The sequence below is a fragment of the Python bivittatus genome, unplaced genomic scaffold (genome assembly GCF_059951505.1).
Source record: "Python bivittatus isolate LINGU-HERP-01145 unplaced genomic scaffold, Pbiv_v1 ctg000100_np1212, whole genome shotgun sequence".
NCBI classification, from domain to species: Eukaryota; Metazoa; Chordata; class Lepidosauria; order Squamata; family Pythonidae; genus Python; species Python bivittatus.
Genome location: NW_028277038.1, coordinates 7228119 through 7247274, shown reverse-complemented (window position 1 = coordinate 7247274; position 19156 = coordinate 7228119). Strand labels below are relative to the sequence as shown.

The window sequence follows — 19156 nt, the reverse complement described above, 5'->3', positions numbered from 1 at the left end:
TCCTTCTCCTCTTGCTCACGTGGCCCAGAGCAGAGGGTATGCAGCTCACCCTGTATTCCTCAATGCAAAAATACACACATGGCTGCAAGACATTATTTCTTCACACAGAAGAGGATAGAGATGTCTCCTAAAGCTGCTGATGGTGGGGTTAGAAAGAATTCTAGAACCATGCTCTGTATGCTTTCCCTGTCTTTTTCTATACAGTCATTCCACATACCAGTGCCAGCGTATACTATATCTGAATATACCCTGTGCCTAGAAGGACTATGGTAGAATACTGGGAGACTTTCAAAAACAATCTGATCTTCCAGTCTAAGTACTGTTCTAACACAGCCTCCAAGAACATTTTGCTTCTAGTAGTAGTCAGCCAGATGCACGGGGAAAGCTACCACCAGTGAAGCTTGAGAGCAACAGTCTTCCCTGCTAGTATTTCTCTTTAAAATTCCATTTTGCCAAGCAATTTAGTATCCTCCAGAAGTTCTGAATTTCAGCTCCTATTAGCTTCTGTCACTATGGCATATGACCTAGAAGTTGCAGCACAAATTGTTTGCAGAGTGTCAGGTTGCCTTCGCTTGCATTTAGCTGTCATAGCTAACAAAGGTTGAAGTCAAGTACTGATTATTCTCATTGCATCACCACAGAGAAGATCCTATTCTCAATCTTAGCCTAACCCTTCTACATAAAATACAGGAACAATATTATAGCCCAAACCTAAGGACTGTTGTCAAGATTACTTGGAATAGTGTACAAGAAGCACTCTGGACATTTGACTCTTTGCATATATTTTAACTTAAATTACACAGGGATCCCTGAGCTGCTGCCCTCCAGATAGGTTCAAAGTCAACTCCCATAATTCCAAGTAAACATGCCCTGGGCTAGGAAATTCTGCCCCAAACCAGGAGAACCAAGTCAAGTCTCCACATCTTGGCTGGAACATGCCCTTCTTTCTTCTACCTGCAGTAAATATGCACATCTCAATTTGACCCATATGATTTGAACACTTAAGAGTCTCCCACTAATTTTCATGCCACCTTAAAGACGACCTTGCATAAAGAAACTGAATAAGAGAAGATGAAGAATATTTGCAGGACTCCCAGATGTAACAGAAAGCCCTTGTGGCTAAATTGCTCAGATTGGGCCAGATCAATCACAACAATCAACACTGCCAAATCGTGTCCCAACAGCCGTATGCAACCATTAGAGCTACACTGGACAAGACACTAAGAAAAATTAAGACTTCAACTTATTTCAAAGGAATGTCTGTGATTGAACATATACATGCAGACAGACAGACAGGCTAGGTAGGTAACAGAAACAAGCCCCTTTTGTACTGTTTTGGAAAAAATGGCCCAAAACAAATAGGCAAGGATGTGTTTTGTTTCTAAACATTTACTTTTCCCATGCATCTCCCTGTATTAAATGCTTTAAGTTAAACAAGGATGCTGTCACAGATGCAAAAACAAACGTGCACAGAGATGGTTTGAAGAAGTACAGTAGGCCTACCAGCAAGGAGTTAGAAACATTTTGCCAGTCTTAAAGCACGTGCTCCTAATGATGTACAGACCGACTGGTACGATTCTGAAACAGGGTTCATTTCAACAGAGCAATCTGAACCACCGAAAGGTGTGCATATCAATGAGGATTTGCATCCAAACGCATCACACCCTTCCCACTCTTCTAGGTCCCACTCACTATTTGCAATTTTACTTTTTGTTCTGATGGGTGGCCAAACGCAAGCGCCAGCGATATCAACACAAAGAAGCTAAATAAATGTGTCCTTTTGGCGGAACATCAGGACTGGAAAGGACACTTTTAGCCTGGTGAATGAATCTACAATTCTTCATGCCTTCCCCTCTGCGGCTGAAGACTTAGTACATTTAAACAAGAGGTCTTTTCTCCCGCTGACAGAGGCGAGTTTTTTCCAAGCTTCCTAAAATGCCAGTTATGAAAAGAAATCCCCTCCCCATCCCATCTCTCCCCCAAACATGCAAAACTCACGAACTGTCCCAATTAAACAGAACTAACTGCAGGTTACGCAATGCAGGAACCTAAAACAAACATTCGCTTTCCCTCCATCTAAAGTCCTGGCACGCCATCCCTCTTTCCAAACTACTGACACGACTCACAAAACCAGTAGCTTAGAAAATCAGGGCCACATGATAGACAGTAAATGGGGTGGGGAGAGGGGGCAAGTCTTGAATCAAATGCTGTCATAAGAGGAGGAAAATGAAAAGAGGCATTCATCTTTGTTCTAGAAACATTAACTGCATCCATGAGGCCCTCTGAACACTCGATCTACGCTCTGCATCTTTGCAAAGCAGCATCCTTAGGACAGAAGGAAGAAATCACAAAGCGCTCAGAGCGTGATCGTGCTGATGATATTTCATTTCATTAAACAAATCTATGTCTTTTATTCCTGGCCCACCTATTCTTCCCCCCCCCCCCAACGGCTGCTCAAACGAAGTTCTGCATCCTTGCTTTAAAGATATCAACGGGCTTCACATTTGCTTGCTAACCCTATAGTCTACATGAGAGCAGGAAACCTGGCTAATTCTAAAGGCAGGGTGCCAAAAAGAGGTGTGTGTGACTCTGGATTTCTGCTCACAAGGGGGGGGGAGAGGGAGGGAGAAGCCAAACTGACACCTGCCTTTGGAGGACTATGTGGGTGGCCAGAACAAAGCTTCCCGGGCATTTGTCCAAGTCTGCTTAAACCAGGGCTTTGCTTCGTACTGGGAATACTTCTCAACAGTCAATCCACCAGCTGGACTCAGGCCCGCTCCAAATGGAGTAGTGCTTTGAAAAAGGCCAATCAAATATTACGAAAGGCAAGGACCCAGCGCAATTTTTGAGTGTTTTGGCACAGAAATACCTTCTGTCACCATGTATTGTTCAAAACTTAAAACCTAAATAGAACCTGTATCTGGGTCTTGCATTCAAAGGCCAATCTTATTATTGTTGCTTTGATAAATGATACACACACACACACACACACAATGCTTCTGCATCTTTTCCCAGAGGTAGAAACTCTAACATGCACAGAATGCATAACCTGGCTTTCTTTTTGCATAATATGGGAAGGTGAAGGGTCCACTAGAGAAAATCTTTCATTTCACCACACAGTTTACAAGTGCTATAAATATTCTTTAAATAAATGGATTCTACTGGTTTCATAAAGTCAGCTTTGGCACAGAAATTCACAAAAATGGAGATGAACAGCTTAAAGCAAGCAAAGAAGAAACACCATAATAGTTGTCAGTCAAATCTTGGTCTAGGGTGTGTTAATAGCATCAACAAATTCACTGGCTCCTTTGCCAGGATCAACTGCTCCCTTATCTCTCAGGCCAGCAATCCATCAAGTAACCTTGAAGACTGACAATGCCAGAAAAATTACATTTTTCAAGTAATAAGCTCTCTAAGCAAATGGGAGAACCTCCTTACTGTTTCTTGCATCCACCATCTCTAGAAAATAAACTACAACAGCTGTACAGCTGTTCCAAAAGATGCAGCGAAGCTGTAGGTGCAGCCACAGTCAAGCCAGCATGAAGCATCCTTATGCTGCACGGCTGCAATAAAACCAGAATCCAAGTATATCAAGATTCATGAGAAAACAAGAGCGAAATAACATTTTAATTATACCTGCAACAGCCAGTCCTGCAGATAATGATTATTAGCTGAGAAACATGATTTTAACAACATTAAATTACTTCTTTTAGGTAACCTTGATTATCTGTGCATCTGTGGGGCAATGTTATTATATAGCAGTGGGAATGACTTGCTAAAAATGGACAATGACTCTAAACAACAGTGGCTCAGTGCTGGTAACTCTTAATAAATAAATATTTTACAAAACTAACCTATTTTAAAATATTCTTACTCTTTAGTAATAGTTCTCAAAAAGAATATGTAAAATATGCAGTTGCCCCTGGAAGTAATAATTCCAAAAAAAAAAAAAAATCTACACAATCAATGAATGAAAGATGACCTGCCCTGATCGCATTGGTCATTAAATAAAACAGCACTCAAGCCCTATTAATCTTACTGTAAGAAATGTGAAGAAGAATAGATTTATCTCTCAGTGAAAGCCACTGTCAATTAGCATAAGCAACACTGATTAGTTTCATATACTACAATGTGGCAAACCCAAAACACGGAAACATATTTTGTGGTACCCTAAAGGACTAGCAGATTTAGCAAGGTATAAGTTGTAATGGCGGAACCGGTTCATCCTACAATTTAGCCAGAAGGGGATATTGCAAACATAAATGTTTTAAAATAAACAAATTTTTAAAAATTAACAAAAAAGAAAGCTTATTAATATTTGTCAGGTTTTTATAATTGTAAGCCACTTCAATTCTGGGGAGTAAGCAGCATATAAATTATTATCAGTAAAAAAAATAAATGGGAGCAGACCTGATCAGATATATGAGCTTATTAAACCACCTTATAACAAATTCAGTCCATTGACTCTTTTTGAGTTTGGTACAGTCATTGATTTTTCAGCAAAAGCTTATAAATAGCTAACCAAATCTCTCCCCTTGCAACATTTTCAGCTCATTTATGTTGGGTAGCAACAATTTACCAAGATTTCAGATAGGAATCCTCCCCAACTTTATCTGGAGAAGCCAAGGTTTAACCTGGGACCTCTGAGTATATGTAGCAGATGTTCAATCAAACTTTTTATTTTCAGTTGGCAAAGATAAAGGGAGAGAGGTTTGGAAGAAAAATCCCTTCTAAAAAGTGAGGCCAACAGGTCATGAAATACTAGAAAGATGTTATTGCACAGAGCTCCAATCTATTCAAGCTAAGCTAGATGATCAGCCATGATAAACCCTTAAGACATCACAGCACTTTAATGAGCTGTCCTTCTGAAATTTGCAAAGAAGGCTGTGGTTTGCAGAGTTACTCACAAGGTTAAGAGGCCTGTCAGACCAGGCCAATTAGATCTTCTATCTTCATGTCATCAGTGTGAGGAAAGGAAGCTGAAAATACGTTAGGCTGCCCTGTGCAACTCTGCAGAATGCTACACAAGACTTCAGAGCCTGAACACTCCAGCCACAGATTCTCCAGATCTAGGACCACGATTTCTCCCAGAGATGTCAATGTAGCATGAGACCATATTTAGGGGAGGAATTATTTTTCCCACTGCTCCTGGCAGTTAGGCACAGCATTGTGTTTCCCCAGGCAGAGGACTCATAATGTTTTGGAGGCCAGGTTGGGATGATTCAAGAGACACCTTCAGATCTTGCTCTTCACTTCTATACTTCACTCAAACCATTCCCAGAATATGCCACTTAATATAGAGAAGCCAGCAGCGTTCATTCCTCAAAATATTTTCCCCCAGTCTAAACAGTAGATTCTTGGCTACGTAAGTGACAAGGGAATCAAGTGCATTAGCGTAAACTCTGCATAAATCAACTTTTGCTCTACAGAGGACAATCTCAAGTCTAATTCAGAGGACAGTCTCAAACCTAATTCAGTTTCAGTTATGGGAGCAGGACAGCAGAGTAACATGGCCATGATGGACTGTCAAATCCTTGATTAATCTGGTATTAATTAACTGGTTCCCATCATAATCTTTTTGCAACTGGAAAAAGTCCCATCTTTTGCAGAGGGACTCCAGGGGTCACACACGACAGGCTACTGATTATTTCTGCTTCGGCTGTCCTTTCCGTGATGAAAAATAAAATTTAAAAAAAAACACGTGCCTTGTACTAACTTAATTTCAGCAGTGGGATCCAGGAGGTCCTCTAAAAATGGGCAGAGAGACAGACTGTCCATCCTGCAGAGAAGCGTTATCTCCCCCACACTAAATGCATGCGTAATTTAGGACTGAAGTGGTAAATATATATACTGCACACATATACACACACATATAAATATAGATATAAGATTAGCAGAGATGTAGCAACAGGCTATATAGCATTTATTTCTGCTGGTAACTCAGAGCTGGAAGACAGACATTTATGGCAACGCTTTAAAGCAATTACAGAACACAGAAGATAGGAGTATCAAATATCACATATTATATAAAGTGGGCAACCTTTTCACAGCCAAGGACCATGCTTAACATTTCTTGGGGACACATGGCCTAAAGTGGGTGGGACTACATCATTCTGCAGTATATGGCTATATAACATTTTAGGGGAAATCACATAGGGAAAGAAAGGCAGACTTACTTTCAAGATAGCAAGGCCGTGCCAGGTGGATAGAAAAGGGAGATATAAACCAAATGAATAAATACACAACAAAGCAAAATGCCAGGCTCGAGCATCAACTTGAATGCCCACAGCCATTCTCAGAAAATATGGAAAAGGGGGGGGAGGAGGAAAAAAATAATTTGATATGTGATTGAGAGCATCTTGGGGAGACTGAAATGGCAAGGAACATTTTGCTTTCTCACAAATGAACAGGGCCGTCTGTCACGCAGACAGTATGTGCAGGCATCTATGAGAGGGTTCACGACATGGTCTCAAAAGTCTAAATAAATCAGACCCCCAAATATTGTGGATTCCTAATGCGCTAGGGTGAAAAGGGAAGGAGAAACCAAATGGGGTAGATTTCCTACTATCCAGGGAAGATAGATATTAAAGACAATAAAAACCACAGTATAAATCTCTTTTCTCACCTGGTTTTGTTAGTGTAACAAAATATAGACTTCATAACTTTAATATCATCTGCTTTTTGTGCATTCTCCGTTCTGCTTTGCTTTGTTATTTCACTTTATATACATCCCGGGAGGCAGCTCTGCACTCACAAAAGCAAGCTAATTGTTTTGGGACTCAGGGAGAGATCTCAAAGATTCCTTATCCAAGGATAAATCTCACTCTTATTTGGGTATCTTATCTTTCAACTCTCTCACCACTGAAACATTTCCTTCTGCTCGGCAGACACACTTCAAACATTCTCTCACCCGTCCTCTAACAAGTTGTACTCCTTGGTGTCTGAGAAATCACATCCTATGGGGCACATCTGGATTCAGAGACAAAAGGATAGGGGCAATAAAGGAGCAGGGAAGGGCAGAAGCTAAGTATTAACCAACACAGAGGCAAAAAAAGTCCTTTGTTGTTTTCCGACAAAGAGAGACAGGCACAAGAGAGGCATTTGGGGAGGCGGTCAGGCTAGGGAACCCAAAGGGGGCTGAATTTTTCCATATTGACTGGAATTGCTTGACCAAACCAACCGTTGCAGGCTGCATTCACAAGGAATTAAAGCAGTCGTCTTCAACTTTTTCAGACCAAGGAACAGCTTTCATCCAAAATGCCCCCAAAAGCCGTACAGAGTTGGGTTGTTTGAGTTGGGTGGCCCTAGAAATGATCAACCGTATACTGTAAATGGTTCAAAATAAATAAAAATAAATAAAAGACTTCTCAGCCTTTTGCTGTTACCAAACACCTTCACTTTTCGGGGTGTTTGGGACCAAGTGAAAAAGACCAATGTATTTTAGAAACATCCAGTGATCCTTTAAAAAAAAAAAAAAGAGGTTTAAGCTTTTCCTGCAAGACCAGCAATAATACAATAATAATAACAATAACAACCACCCTACCTTTTCCTTCTAAAGCAGACTTGCATTAAATGCTCACCAGGTAGCCTGGGGCAATGAGAAATCACAACCAACCCCCTAACATCAAAGCTAACTCTACTTCCAAAAGAAGCCCCCCCCCCCTCCAATTTATCACAGCTTTGTGGTGATCTGGTTAACTATTACAGGCTTATTTAAAATTGTACCCTAAAGAATCTTTTCCCATCCTTGTAAAAAGGGGGGGGTCTGCCTTTTTTTCTCTGAAGGAGTCTTTCTTTCTCTCTTTTAGCAAATTCTTCGGTGCTATCTTTGCACCCAGACACCCTGAGCAAGTCAAAGTAAGTAGATCTGCTGGAGAAGATCCAGATGCTTGAATCAATTCTCAAAAACAGGCTAGCACTATTGGAAAAAGCAAGACTTCCTGCATCCTGGACAATCGCATATACGTCTTGTGCCACGGGATGCAAAAAATGAAGAATCGTGAAGTGCCAAAAAAAAAAAAAATGGTGTAGAAACTATGCAAAGTGTGGGTTTTGAGGAAGCTGAAATCCTGCAGCTTTCATTCAGCTTCATTATTCAGAAAATCTTAACACCTTTAACACGTTCTACTATTAACGTACAAAAAAGAGAGCAGTAGTTAAGGAGCTGGCTAGTACCTGGATGTACAAATTCTCTACTACCACAGACAGAACAGCTCCCTGGACCAGTCACTCTCCCTTGGCCCTATCAAGAGGGAATACTCTGTATGCTGCCTTGAGCATCTGGACAGAGGCAGGATATAAATTGAACAACTATTATTTTTTAAAAATACCCTTCAAACTATCCAATTAGAAACTACCCCCAGAACACAAAAGCTTTGGGACGTAGCAACAGTTAATTACTATCTGCTCTGAAATGCCAAGAAAAAGTGGAAAAAGACTTTTTGGTTCCAGAAATCAGAGGCCAAGGTTTTTATTTTTACAACCCAACTAAGCTCAGTAACACATTTTTAAACAGAGGCGCAGAAGAACTGGGGACAGATTTAAAAGCTAGGTGTTTTTTTTTTTAAGAAACTCCAGAGGACTATGTTCAATAGATAGAATATAGGAAAGACTTTGGAGACCTGTTCTCAGTCCTGACTGGGGATTCTTTTTAGCAATTTCCAAGCTGTAAGATTGAGAAATAAGTCCATGTGGAACATGATGGCATATGAACAAAGCAAATAAACAAATTCAAAGCCCTGTTCTCCCATATAACTTCACTGGTTAGATAAGGATCTTCGCTATTTTAAATATATGTATAACACACCTAGAAACTGGGCACGTTGGCAGGACTTGGCATTTTCGACGCTCACCCTGCCAAAGAGGCAAGTAGATTCTTAGCTGAAAACGCAGTTTGCCTCTTCCACAGTGAGAATGGGCCCTTCCCGGGGAACTTTGTACGATGATGGATGTCTCCCAAAGGTACTCAGGGTTCCTGGGTCCCAGCGTCCTATTTTCCACCTACAGTTGCAATCGCAGGTACTCCAAAACAATAGCTCTCTGTCATTTCTTTTGGTTGCTCTCATTAAAGTTTCTGGCTACAAGTTCAGTGTATTTCAGGCCCACGTTTTTAAGATCGACTTAATGTTTAAAAAAAAAAGTCGAAAAAAGAGAGTATAAAGAAGCCAGAAACAATGTAATGATATAGAAGCGTCTTTAAGATAATCTTCAAAGCAAACTAAGGCATCTTCTAAAGATGTTAAATGTTATGATTAGGTCTTAAATGTTACACATAACACAGGATTATATCAACAAGCAAGACCCAACTTGCTCTGTTTACACTCATCATTCAAATCCTATCCAAGGTTCTTATTTACAAGAATACTGCCGTCCTGTTAAATCCAACAGGCAGCCAGGGTATATGTGGCAAAAATATTTTCAGAAAACAGATGAATTTTAAAAATCTTTCTTGACTTCTGGAGCTTCTTCCCTCTCCACCTCCTTAGTTCATGATCAGGCCAAAAATGCATCTACGATGGTTTCTTATACAACTCCATCATATTCCACTGAATCTGCTACATCGTATGCTTTGCAGGTCATTTTCTGGTGGAGACCTCTTGCAAAGAAATATAGCTCAGGACAAGTTACCCTAACAAGTTAGATACCACACCACCGATAATTTCATTAACGTTCCTCACAACCAGGTGCAATTAAAAAAGAGGGAGAGGGAGACACAAGTTCTCAAATTTGATCAGGACCGCAATTCAACTAATACATCATCAGAGTATATGCGTGGATACATGCATACTGATATTTTAATTGAAAAATGTTTAAGATAGATCGATTGAGCGATAAATCCAGTATGGTATAGTAGTTAAGGTCTACCAGGTTCTAGTCCCCTCTAAATCATGTGAGCTCCCTAGATGACTTTGGGCTAGTCTCTCTTTCTCAACACAAGAGACAGAATAGATCCAGAGATGATGATGTTGGGCTAGGAACAGGGAGACCCAGGTTCTCGTCCCCTTAGAAGCTCAGAAGATGACTAGGCCAGTCCCTGTGTAGTGGTGAAGATGCTAGACCAGGAACAGGAAGACCCAGGTTCTAGTCCTTCCTTAGGTTCAGAAGCCGGCTGAGTACCTTTCAGCCAGTCCTCTCTCTCAGCCCTAGACTGGGAAGTTGAAAAACATCTACTAACCAACCAACACTGGACCAGTATGGTAGATTACGATAAATAACATTCAGTGAAGAGCCTGTCATGGTGCAGTAGATTGATCTGTATGTTTGAGTATGTGTGTATTTTTTCAAGCTGCATACTTGCAGAATTTCATTACTAGTATTTTTATTTATGGTATGATCTGCCAACAAATCTTGAGGAACCACATTTATTGGTTCTCTGCCATGGTACCCACCCTCTAGAGCAATACTTCCCCCCGATATTCATACAGCTCTGATCCTTCAAGATCCTTCAAGAGAGTACATAGCATCAAATGAACCCACTACTGAACCTGTCTGGACTGTTGTTAGTAACTATGTTTTTTTTTTCCTGGCATAGCACTGCCTATGTTCTTCCACACTGTTTATATTGTTGCTTTAATCCCCATAAGCCGCCCAGCGTCTTGCACCAATGAGTGGCTGGAGAAATTCAACTTAAGAACACGCCATTACAGGCTTTCTAGAATCCCTCTCATCTCAACACATTAGGAACAGAAAGGAGACACACACCTTTTACCACGAGGAAAGGGTTAATATGACCTGCAATTATGCACCACGGCCTCTGTTCACTTTTTTCTCTTTTGCACACACACACCAAACACATGGCTCATCTCTCCCTGTGTGGCCAGGTAATTTTCTTGCCTAAGGGGTCACTAAGAAATCTCTCAGAAGACGACAGCTAAGAATTTTGTGGCAGTCAAAAGATAACAAAATGTTAAACACATACAACTTCTTGGAAATCACAACAAAAGCTTATGCAACTTGCTAGACTTTAAAGTACTTTGCTCTCCCTGCAAAAGACTAACACAACTACATTTCTGGAGACTTTTTTAACAGTCCCTAAACCCTTCAATTCCCAAGACCTCTCTACATTTTTGCCTGAATGTCACTTTAGTTCTCTTTTTCTTACAAAAGACTGTAATCTTCCTTATCACTTCTCTTTTCTATGCTCCATAAAAACGCTTCATGCATTTTCATGGCCCAAGTACTTCTGAAACTCTTCTTTTTTCTTCTGGGGAGTTGAAAGCAGACATTTTTGGACCTGTTCAAATCTTGACATACTCAAAATCCTTAGAAAATCTTTCCCCTTTTCCTCCTACGTTTGGTTTTAAAGAGGAGACATTTCCTTTTCAAGGACTTCTTTCCAGCTTTTAGGAAGCTTATAATTGGAAGCATTATAGACAGCAACAGCAAGCCCAATTATCTGAAAGATCCACAGACCCAGGACCGGTTCATACATGCTAACGCATAAAATGATTTTGATATGGTTTAGCAGAGCACATGAACTCACCCACATTGCAAGAGCTTAGATGTACAATCCGGCTATGTCTCCCCACTAAGTAGCTATAATGCTCAATAATCTCTAGGATGCCTCAACAGCACCTACTGCTTCTTCGATAAGGTGGCCCTCTCATCTGCTTCAGTGTACGGGGCAAACTGTCACCACCCCATCACCGAAATATTTGCAATTTACTTCACAGTTGCTGGGAAACAATGAAAAGGGTTAAGACGGCCCCTCAATCCAAAAACTCAAGGGCTGGGTGCATACACTTAACTTGCTTAGTGAATTAATACATTTTCTAGCATTGCACGACACACCAAATCCTAAATTAACCAAATGATCTGGCTTCACACAACTTCCTAAACTACCCAAAAAAAAACCCAACCCAAACATAGCAGGTTGTGTGAATGGAGCTGCAAAATCTTTAATGAGCCAGGATAACCATGCTATGGAAAGGCAGTAAATTCCCTCAGAGGATCTGCAGAAGTTCCTGACAATTATCAACCCCATTCTTGTAAAAGAAGCCACCAAATTCCTACTTGCTGCAGACCCCATGTGCTAAAATAAACCTCTCCACTTCTAGGGAAAGGCCAAGGTTCCCCACCATCCCAACTCCAGGAGAATGAAGAGGTCCTTCTCAAGTGACCACAGTGGTCAACCCCAAATGCTCCCAAGAGAGCTCCCCCAAGCCCAAGTGCTACACAACCCAGCTGCCCCCATCCTGGCTTTAGGGCAACCTTCTCAACCTGATGTGTTCCCACCACCCTCAAGTCTCTAAGGAAGAGACCCTTCCCCAGTAAGGGGTGCTGGTCCTACCAGTGGGACCCTTGTCATAGCCAAAGGAGAAAAGCTAAATGGGGGGCCAGGGAAGACACCAGGATGGAAGTCAAGAGGAGAAGCAAGGGCCAACAAGCTGGAGGGCCATGGGCCAATGGGCAATGTAGTCCAACTTCCCTGGGGATGATAGGGCAAGGATCAAAGGCATATGAAGGGCAGGGGCTGGGCGGGGGGCTTGTGAGCACTGTAATCCAATGGGGATGGAAGCTGGGAGGAGCAGAAGCAAGGGCCAACAAAGCTGGAGGGCCGTGGGCTGATGGGCAATGTAGTCCAACCACCCTGGGGGTGACAGAGGCAAAGATCCAAGACATTTGAAGGGCAGGGGGTGGCTTATGAGCACTGAAATCCAACGGAGAGGAGAGGAGAGGAGAGGAGAGAGGAGAGGACAGGAGAGGAGAGGAGAGGAGAGGGAGCAGCTGTGGCCCCAACACCTGGAAGCCCCCTGCGGGGAGCGCTGGGGATTATGGGAGGTGCCTTCCCAGCACTGCTGAGGGGCCCGGGGGCGTTGACGGAAAGGGCCCCCTCATCCCATTTAGCCCCCCCTCCAGCGCGTCCTGCGACCCGAGGATGATGGGCGCTGGAGTCGCGGTCTCCAGGGCCGGTGGGGGCGAAAGAGGCCTCCCTCACCCGCCCCCCCGTACCTGGCCGCAACGGCTCGGTGATGCTGAGCACGAGGAGGAAGAGGAGGAGGAAGGTGCCGCTGTCCGCCTTGGGCACCATTTATCCTCCGTTCATCCTCCCCCAGCGCAGCCACATCAACCCCGCGGGGCGGGGCGGGGGAAGACAAGGGGGAGGGCCGCCGCCGCCGCCGCCGCCGCCGCGCCGCCTCCGGGAGCCAGCGAGGCCTCCTCCTCCTCTTCCTCCTCCTCCTCCTCCTCCTTCTTCTCCGCCGCCGCCGCCGAGGACCGCCGCGCCGCCTCGCTGAGGGGGTCCGCCCGCCCGCAGCTCCACTCGCAAGATGGCGGCCGCATCGCCCCGCCGCTCCCGCGGGCGCGCCCCGCCCCTCCGCCGCGCGGCCAATGGGGAGGCAGGGGAGGGGCCTCGCGGCGGGACATTTGCATAGGCGCATGGCGGAGGCGGCGCCGCGGGCGGCGGACGGGGTCCTCCAAGGGTCTCCTGCTGCTCCGGTCGTTACGGGCGGGCTGCCTGCCCCTCGCGCGGCGTCCCGGATTTTCTCCCCTCGCGCGGCGTCCTGGAGACGGTGGCGACTTTCTGCCCTTCGGGGCCTCCCGGAACGCGGCCGGCCGGAGCTGCCACCGGCGCGGAAGGAGGTCGGCTTCCTGGGCGTCCACGTGGGCGCCGAAAACACCTCCGTCCGCCTGCCGTTCTCCGCGCAGCAAGCGGCGGGAAGCCACTTGCTTTCTTGGAAAGCGGACCGGGGCGGCTCCGGGCGGGGACCCTTATTAAAAGAGACGGAGAGCGTGGAAAAGCAAGCCTCGAAGGCCCTTTCGGGGGAGCAGCTCCGACCTAGACACGCCGGGGCGAGCGGGCAGGGTCGGGGCAGCGGGATGCGTCCTCTGCAGAGCGGAACGAGAGCGTGCTCAGCGCGGACCTAACCCGAAATAACGGGAACGGGGTAGACTGCAAGCCCTGAGTGTGCTTCGCGAATGGGAACATTGACATCTCCCCACCGTTGGGGCACTGAAACTCCCATTAGCTCAAGATGGTGACCACCATCACGTGACTGAAGCCCCACTCATTTTTAAGGGGTGCCCCCAACCAGCCAGCCTGGACTGGTCTAAGGCAGCCTGCCGACTTGATGCCCTCCACAAGTGCCCGACTACGACTCCCTATCACCTGTTATGCCCATCACACGTTACATGGGTCCAAATCGCCTTCTCTTTGCCTTATAAGCCCGATGATAACACGAAACGCCGCAGTGCGAGTTTTTTCAGCCACCCCCCCATGAAAAAAGGGTCCGCAGAACACAACACACAAACCTGTTCTTATCACCGCTTCTGTTCAAAAGAGGTCAGAAATCAATTCATGCCAGGGCCAATTCCAATGGGGGTGAAGGGAGCGTGGCCCCTTCCTCGCTCAGGGGGCCCTAGCAAACTTATTTGAGCTCACCGCAGACATAGGCAAGCTGGAACCCGCCAGAGGTTTGCAACTGTCCTCTGAATTCCTTGCCGTCTGCTGCACTGCGTAGCGACGATGAAAACCGGCATAATAAAGCTGCCAACACCCAAGTCTAGGTGTCGGTCCAGCGCTAAGTTTCAAGGAGAAATAACATGTCCCTGATAAAGCGGGCTGATGTATAAGCCTTAAACAGAGATACCAACACAACAAAGAAAGTGATGGATCAGCAACATGACAAAGGAAACACCAGATCTTTACAAGGCAGGATCCAAAGCCCAAGGCTCAGATCATGTATTAAGGTTATTTCGTTAATAATGTTCCTTTTTATACTTGTTTCCCTCCCCAGTTCCTGAGCAGACATCGGCTTACATATTTTTATTTATGGTTAGAAGAGCTGAGAGTTTTCACTGACTTCCCTTTCCTAACACACTTCTCATTCGGTGGATGGAAACAGGTTTGGGGGATTTCTTCTTGTCCCAAGTAAGGAAACAAAAGATAAATTAGCTCCTTTGGAAAATAAAAACTAACAGAACTGCCCTGCTGCCCAGCATGCTTTTGCAACGTACTTCTCTCTCTCGTCATCTTAAAGCCATCCACAAATTTCCAGAATTCCTGAGTCTGGATGAATGACTGTTAAGCAAATTACTCCACCACTGAAATTTCGTTCATCTTCTGCATGAAATGTTTCGTTTCACTATATGCTGGCTAAAACCATTTTTTGTTTCAGTCATCATTTTCAGGTCCTACATTTCTCTTTCACTGCTGAGGTTTCCAACAGCCATGACAATAAAACTGCCTTGGTGGCAACCATTTTGCTGCCAAAGACGACTCTGTTCAGAGTATCAGTCTGGAGATAGGAAGGAAATATGGAAGCCACTCCTGGTCTTCTATTTTTTGGTGGCCACCAATTTTTCCCAGACAGCATGTGAAACAATTTAATTACTTGAAATTTATGGATTTAGATTCGATTTATGTTGTAGTAGGCAACTTGATGCCCTCCAGATGTTTTGTATTACAATTCTGAGAAACCCCACCGGGTGTAGTTCATGGACAGGACATTGTGGGAGCTGAACATCTGGAAGGCACCAGGTTACCCACTCCTTATGACCCTGTTCTCCAACCCGAAAGACTTTGAGAGCAGTTTAATTTTTCTGTCTTCATACTTACAAAGGAAAAAGGGCACAACACAAAAGGGGGGAAAAAAGAGGGGGAGGGAATAAGACCAAGGAAATCAAGGATCCAAGGCACCAGTGCTTAAATGTATATGGTTGTTATGGAAATAAGCTCCATAATTTAAAAAAAAATCACTTGGCGACCTCAATTCCTGCCCCCCCCCCCCCAGCTAAAATGCAGCCAGAGGTTGTTAACAGCATAACATATCTTTTCCAATTCAGAGTAGTCAGGCTATAATGAGTGGGATTCTTGGAGACCAAGTACCTGGAGAGCAAAAGGCTTAGAAAGATTAGAACCTCTGCTTTCTGGAGCCCAGTAGGAATCACCAGCTTCTTCTCATCTTCTTCAGGTGAAGTGCAGTGAAACCAAAAGATACATCACCTTCCAGAATGATCCTGATATTTTTCTGACAAGGCAGTCGGTTCCAATTATTTCATGGATGACCATGTGCCATCATTGTGTATTTTCCTATTCAAGTCCCTAAATAACATACCCAGGCTCCTTCCAGTGTTGCCTTATGATGTCATCTGATGACATCAGCTCTTCAAAACACTGCTGGGAGCCCTAACACCAGCCTAGCCTCGAGCCCCTTGAGATGGTCCTCTCCACACCCAAAGGAATGTGCCACTAAACGACAGTTCAGATGGGAGGTTGGCACGCCCACCCTTGGCACCATGGACGATGGTGCTGTGCTTAAGAAAAAAGGTTATGTTCTGGGGAATACCCTGGGTGAGAGTTCCTTTGCCAAAGTGAAATCTGCTTACTCGGAGCGTCTGAAATTTAATGTGGCTGTGAAAATCACAGATAGGCGGAAAGTTCCAAATGAGTTCCTGGAGAAATTTCTACCTCGGGAGTTGGAGATCTTGTCAACCGTGAATCACTGCTCCATCATCAAAATCTACGAGATCTTTGAGACTGCTGGAAAAGTCTACATTGTGATGGAGCTTGGTGTTCAGGGGGATTTATTAGAGTTTATTAAGAGCAACCGGGGGCTGCCCGAAGAAGTGGCCTGCCGGATGTTTCGTCAGCTGTGTTGTGCCGTCAAATACTGCCATGACTTAGATGTGGTGCACCGCGACCTGAAATGTGATAATGTCCTTCTTGACAAAGACATGAATGTCAAACTGTCAGACTTTGGCTTTTCCAAACGGTGTTTTCGAGATGGGAATGGCAAAATCGTGCCCAGCGAGACATTTTGTGGCTCTGCAGCGTATGCTGCTCCAGAAGTGATCCAGGGCATTCCTTATCATCCCAAAGTTTATGACATGTGGAGCTTAGGCGTGATCCTGTATGTCATGGTTTCTGGATTCATGCCTTATGATGATTCCAACGTCAAACGGATGCTCCGCTTGCAGAAGGAACATCGGATCCTCTTCCCCGAGTTTCTGAGTCTTGAATGCAAAGACCTTATTTTCCGCATGCTTCAGCCTGATGTTTCTCACCGACTACGGATTGAAGAGGTTCTAAACCACCCTTGGGTGCAAGGAAAGCACCTGAAGTCATTCAAATTGCGAGACTAGCCAGATGGTAAAGTGAAAACATAAAATGTTATCAGGAGTACTTATTGCTTTGCAGAACGCAGTAAATCTGAAAGTCTTTTCCTTGAACAGCACTGCACTGTTCTTATTACATAATTCCCTATTTATTTCATATTTATCTGTTTGCATATGCTGATGCCCTGTTGCAATCAAATCATTCCAGCAGTTTGCTTTATAAAACAATGGTTGGTGATCTAAGAAACAGGATATAAAATGGGTAAAATATTGGGGGGCTTCCAAGTGCTCTTGGAGCAGCAACCTCATTAATCCTGGCTAACATGATTCATGCTCAGAGATGACAGGAACTGCTTTCCAACATCTGGAGATGCCCCCCAAAATAACATGGGGGTAAGGACAAAGCAAAAGAAATAAGCATGGATGCCAGCTCTTGCTGGTTGGAACTTCAGCTAAGCCATCCTGGGACTGGTTGCTTATTTTGGGGCCAAGGCTGTTGTGTGTACCGAGCCACTGTGGTTTGTAAAGTATAGCTTCCAGTTTAGCATGCTAAGTTGTATTTAAAACTCTACGGTTCACAAGCCATGGCTTAGCACAATGTGTGAAGCCAATCGTAGTGTGACCAAGTGGCATAATGAGGAAATGACAGTTCGGGAAGAGGAGCAGTCAGAGGGCCATTGGACCCAGCCCAGTCAAGGAAAGGGGCTCTACCTACACAACAGGTAGGTAGAACAAAAAAGGGGTTTCAGTCTCCCATCTCACACAGGCAGCTGGCCCTTAATTCTCACTTCAAAATCCCCTGAACCATTGCAAACAATCGTATACAGAAAGCAGCATTCTTTCCCGTCCTCAGCCTTCTATTCTACAGAATATAGTACAAGTGACAGTTCTTTAGATCACACTCATCAATGAAAAGACACTGCCAACATCCAACTGTAAACCAGCCTATCTTAAAGCACTGGCATACCCTTGCTATCCAATGCACCCATTCTGCATAACTTAATTTCCTTATGATTACAGGAGATCACCTTAGTGACTTGGTCCATGTCCACAATGGAAGAACTAAAACCAAATCTCTATGCTTTCTCTGACCCAAAATGGTAATTTATTTGGGGGGGGGGTCTCCCTCTCTACCATGGGGGTGGAAGCTTGGAGGGAGAGGGAACTTCCAGTCTGAAGGAAGGATATACTGAACTCTGGTTTGCTCCCTTCCTGTTTGTTGTAATAACATTTCCTTTTTCTTTACTCATCCTGCAAGGAACTCTAAGTAGGCAAACGTAGCCCTTCCATCTTCATAGCAACCCTCAAAAATCAGGAATGCTGCAGTGAATGACCCAGGTCATTTTCTTGTGTGCACAACTGAGTCAGGATCAGAATGACAAATTTGCTTGGCCAAAGTTGAGTCTTCTAACTAACGCACCATATTGCATTCATTAGATTCTCCTCCAAGTCTTAGTGCTATTGGGTTTTGGAGAATCCAGAAATCCATGACAAGCCACTCTGTGTGTGCACGCATGGTTTAGAACATACTAAGTTTAGTATGGTTCTAACTTTAATCCAAGGCCCCTTCCAAATAAGTTTGCAAAACTTAATGGAGAAGAAATGTCACCTTTAACAGGGAAGATTCAGAACCTTAGCAAAGGCACAGCAATGCTCCTCATTATCTAGGACAGTGGATGTTTCAAAGCTTTGCTCCCAAGGGCTCTCTGCAACACTCAGAGATGGAATGGCTGATTTCCTTAAAAAGAATAGTCCCAAAACAGGTTTGTTTATCAAAGCTTTGATGTACCATCAAGGAGATGCAGTGTCTAATTGGTATGCAACGCCTGTTCCAACTGGGTGTGTTCTCCTTGAAAGGGACCTTAAGAAAAGGAAATTATTGGGTCAGGGTTGTTTTTTGGATATTCGTTCCTCTGTTCTACTGTGTTTGTTACAAAAGTGTAGATTCACAGACCTGACATGGAAAAAACGAAGAGTTACTGCTCTAAGACAAAAATGGCTCCAACATAATTTTTCTACCATGACAATCAGGATGTGTGAACACAATGTGCCTTTCCATTTTGAATTTTTCTGCAACTTGAAGGGAGAATCATACCTGCCC

At 44.1% G+C, this 19156-nt stretch overlaps 2 protein-coding genes across 5 annotated transcripts in view; one reads left to right on the top strand and one right to left on the bottom strand.

Moving 5' to 3' along the window:
- DGCR2 (DiGeorge syndrome critical region gene 2) overlaps positions 1–13294 on the bottom strand; it is a 45215-nt gene extending 31921 nt beyond the window's left edge. For all 4 annotated transcript variants that reach the window (XM_088135393.1, XM_088135392.1, XM_088135394.1 and 1 more), the window contains exon 1: positions 12952–13294. In XM_088135393.1, coding sequence (XP_087991519.1) covers positions 12952–13030 — 79 coding nt within the window. In that variant the 5' untranslated portion in view covers positions 13031–13294. The remainder of the gene's footprint in view (positions 1–12951) is intronic.
- A 2942-nt stretch (positions 13295–16236) lies between these two features.
- On the top strand, positions 16237–17082 carry LOC103052617 (testis-specific serine/threonine-protein kinase 2). The gene has a single exon (XM_007435467.3). The coding sequence runs from the start codon at positions 16237–16239 to the stop codon at positions 17080–17082; it is 846 nt and encodes a 281-aa protein (XP_007435529.3).
- Positions 17083–19156: the final 2074 nt, after the last annotated feature.

Coding starts and splice junctions, on each gene's coding strand:
- LOC103052617 (XM_007435467.3), top strand. CDS start 16,237: ATGGACGATGGTGCTGTGCTTAAGAAAAAAGGTTATGTTCTGGGGAAT.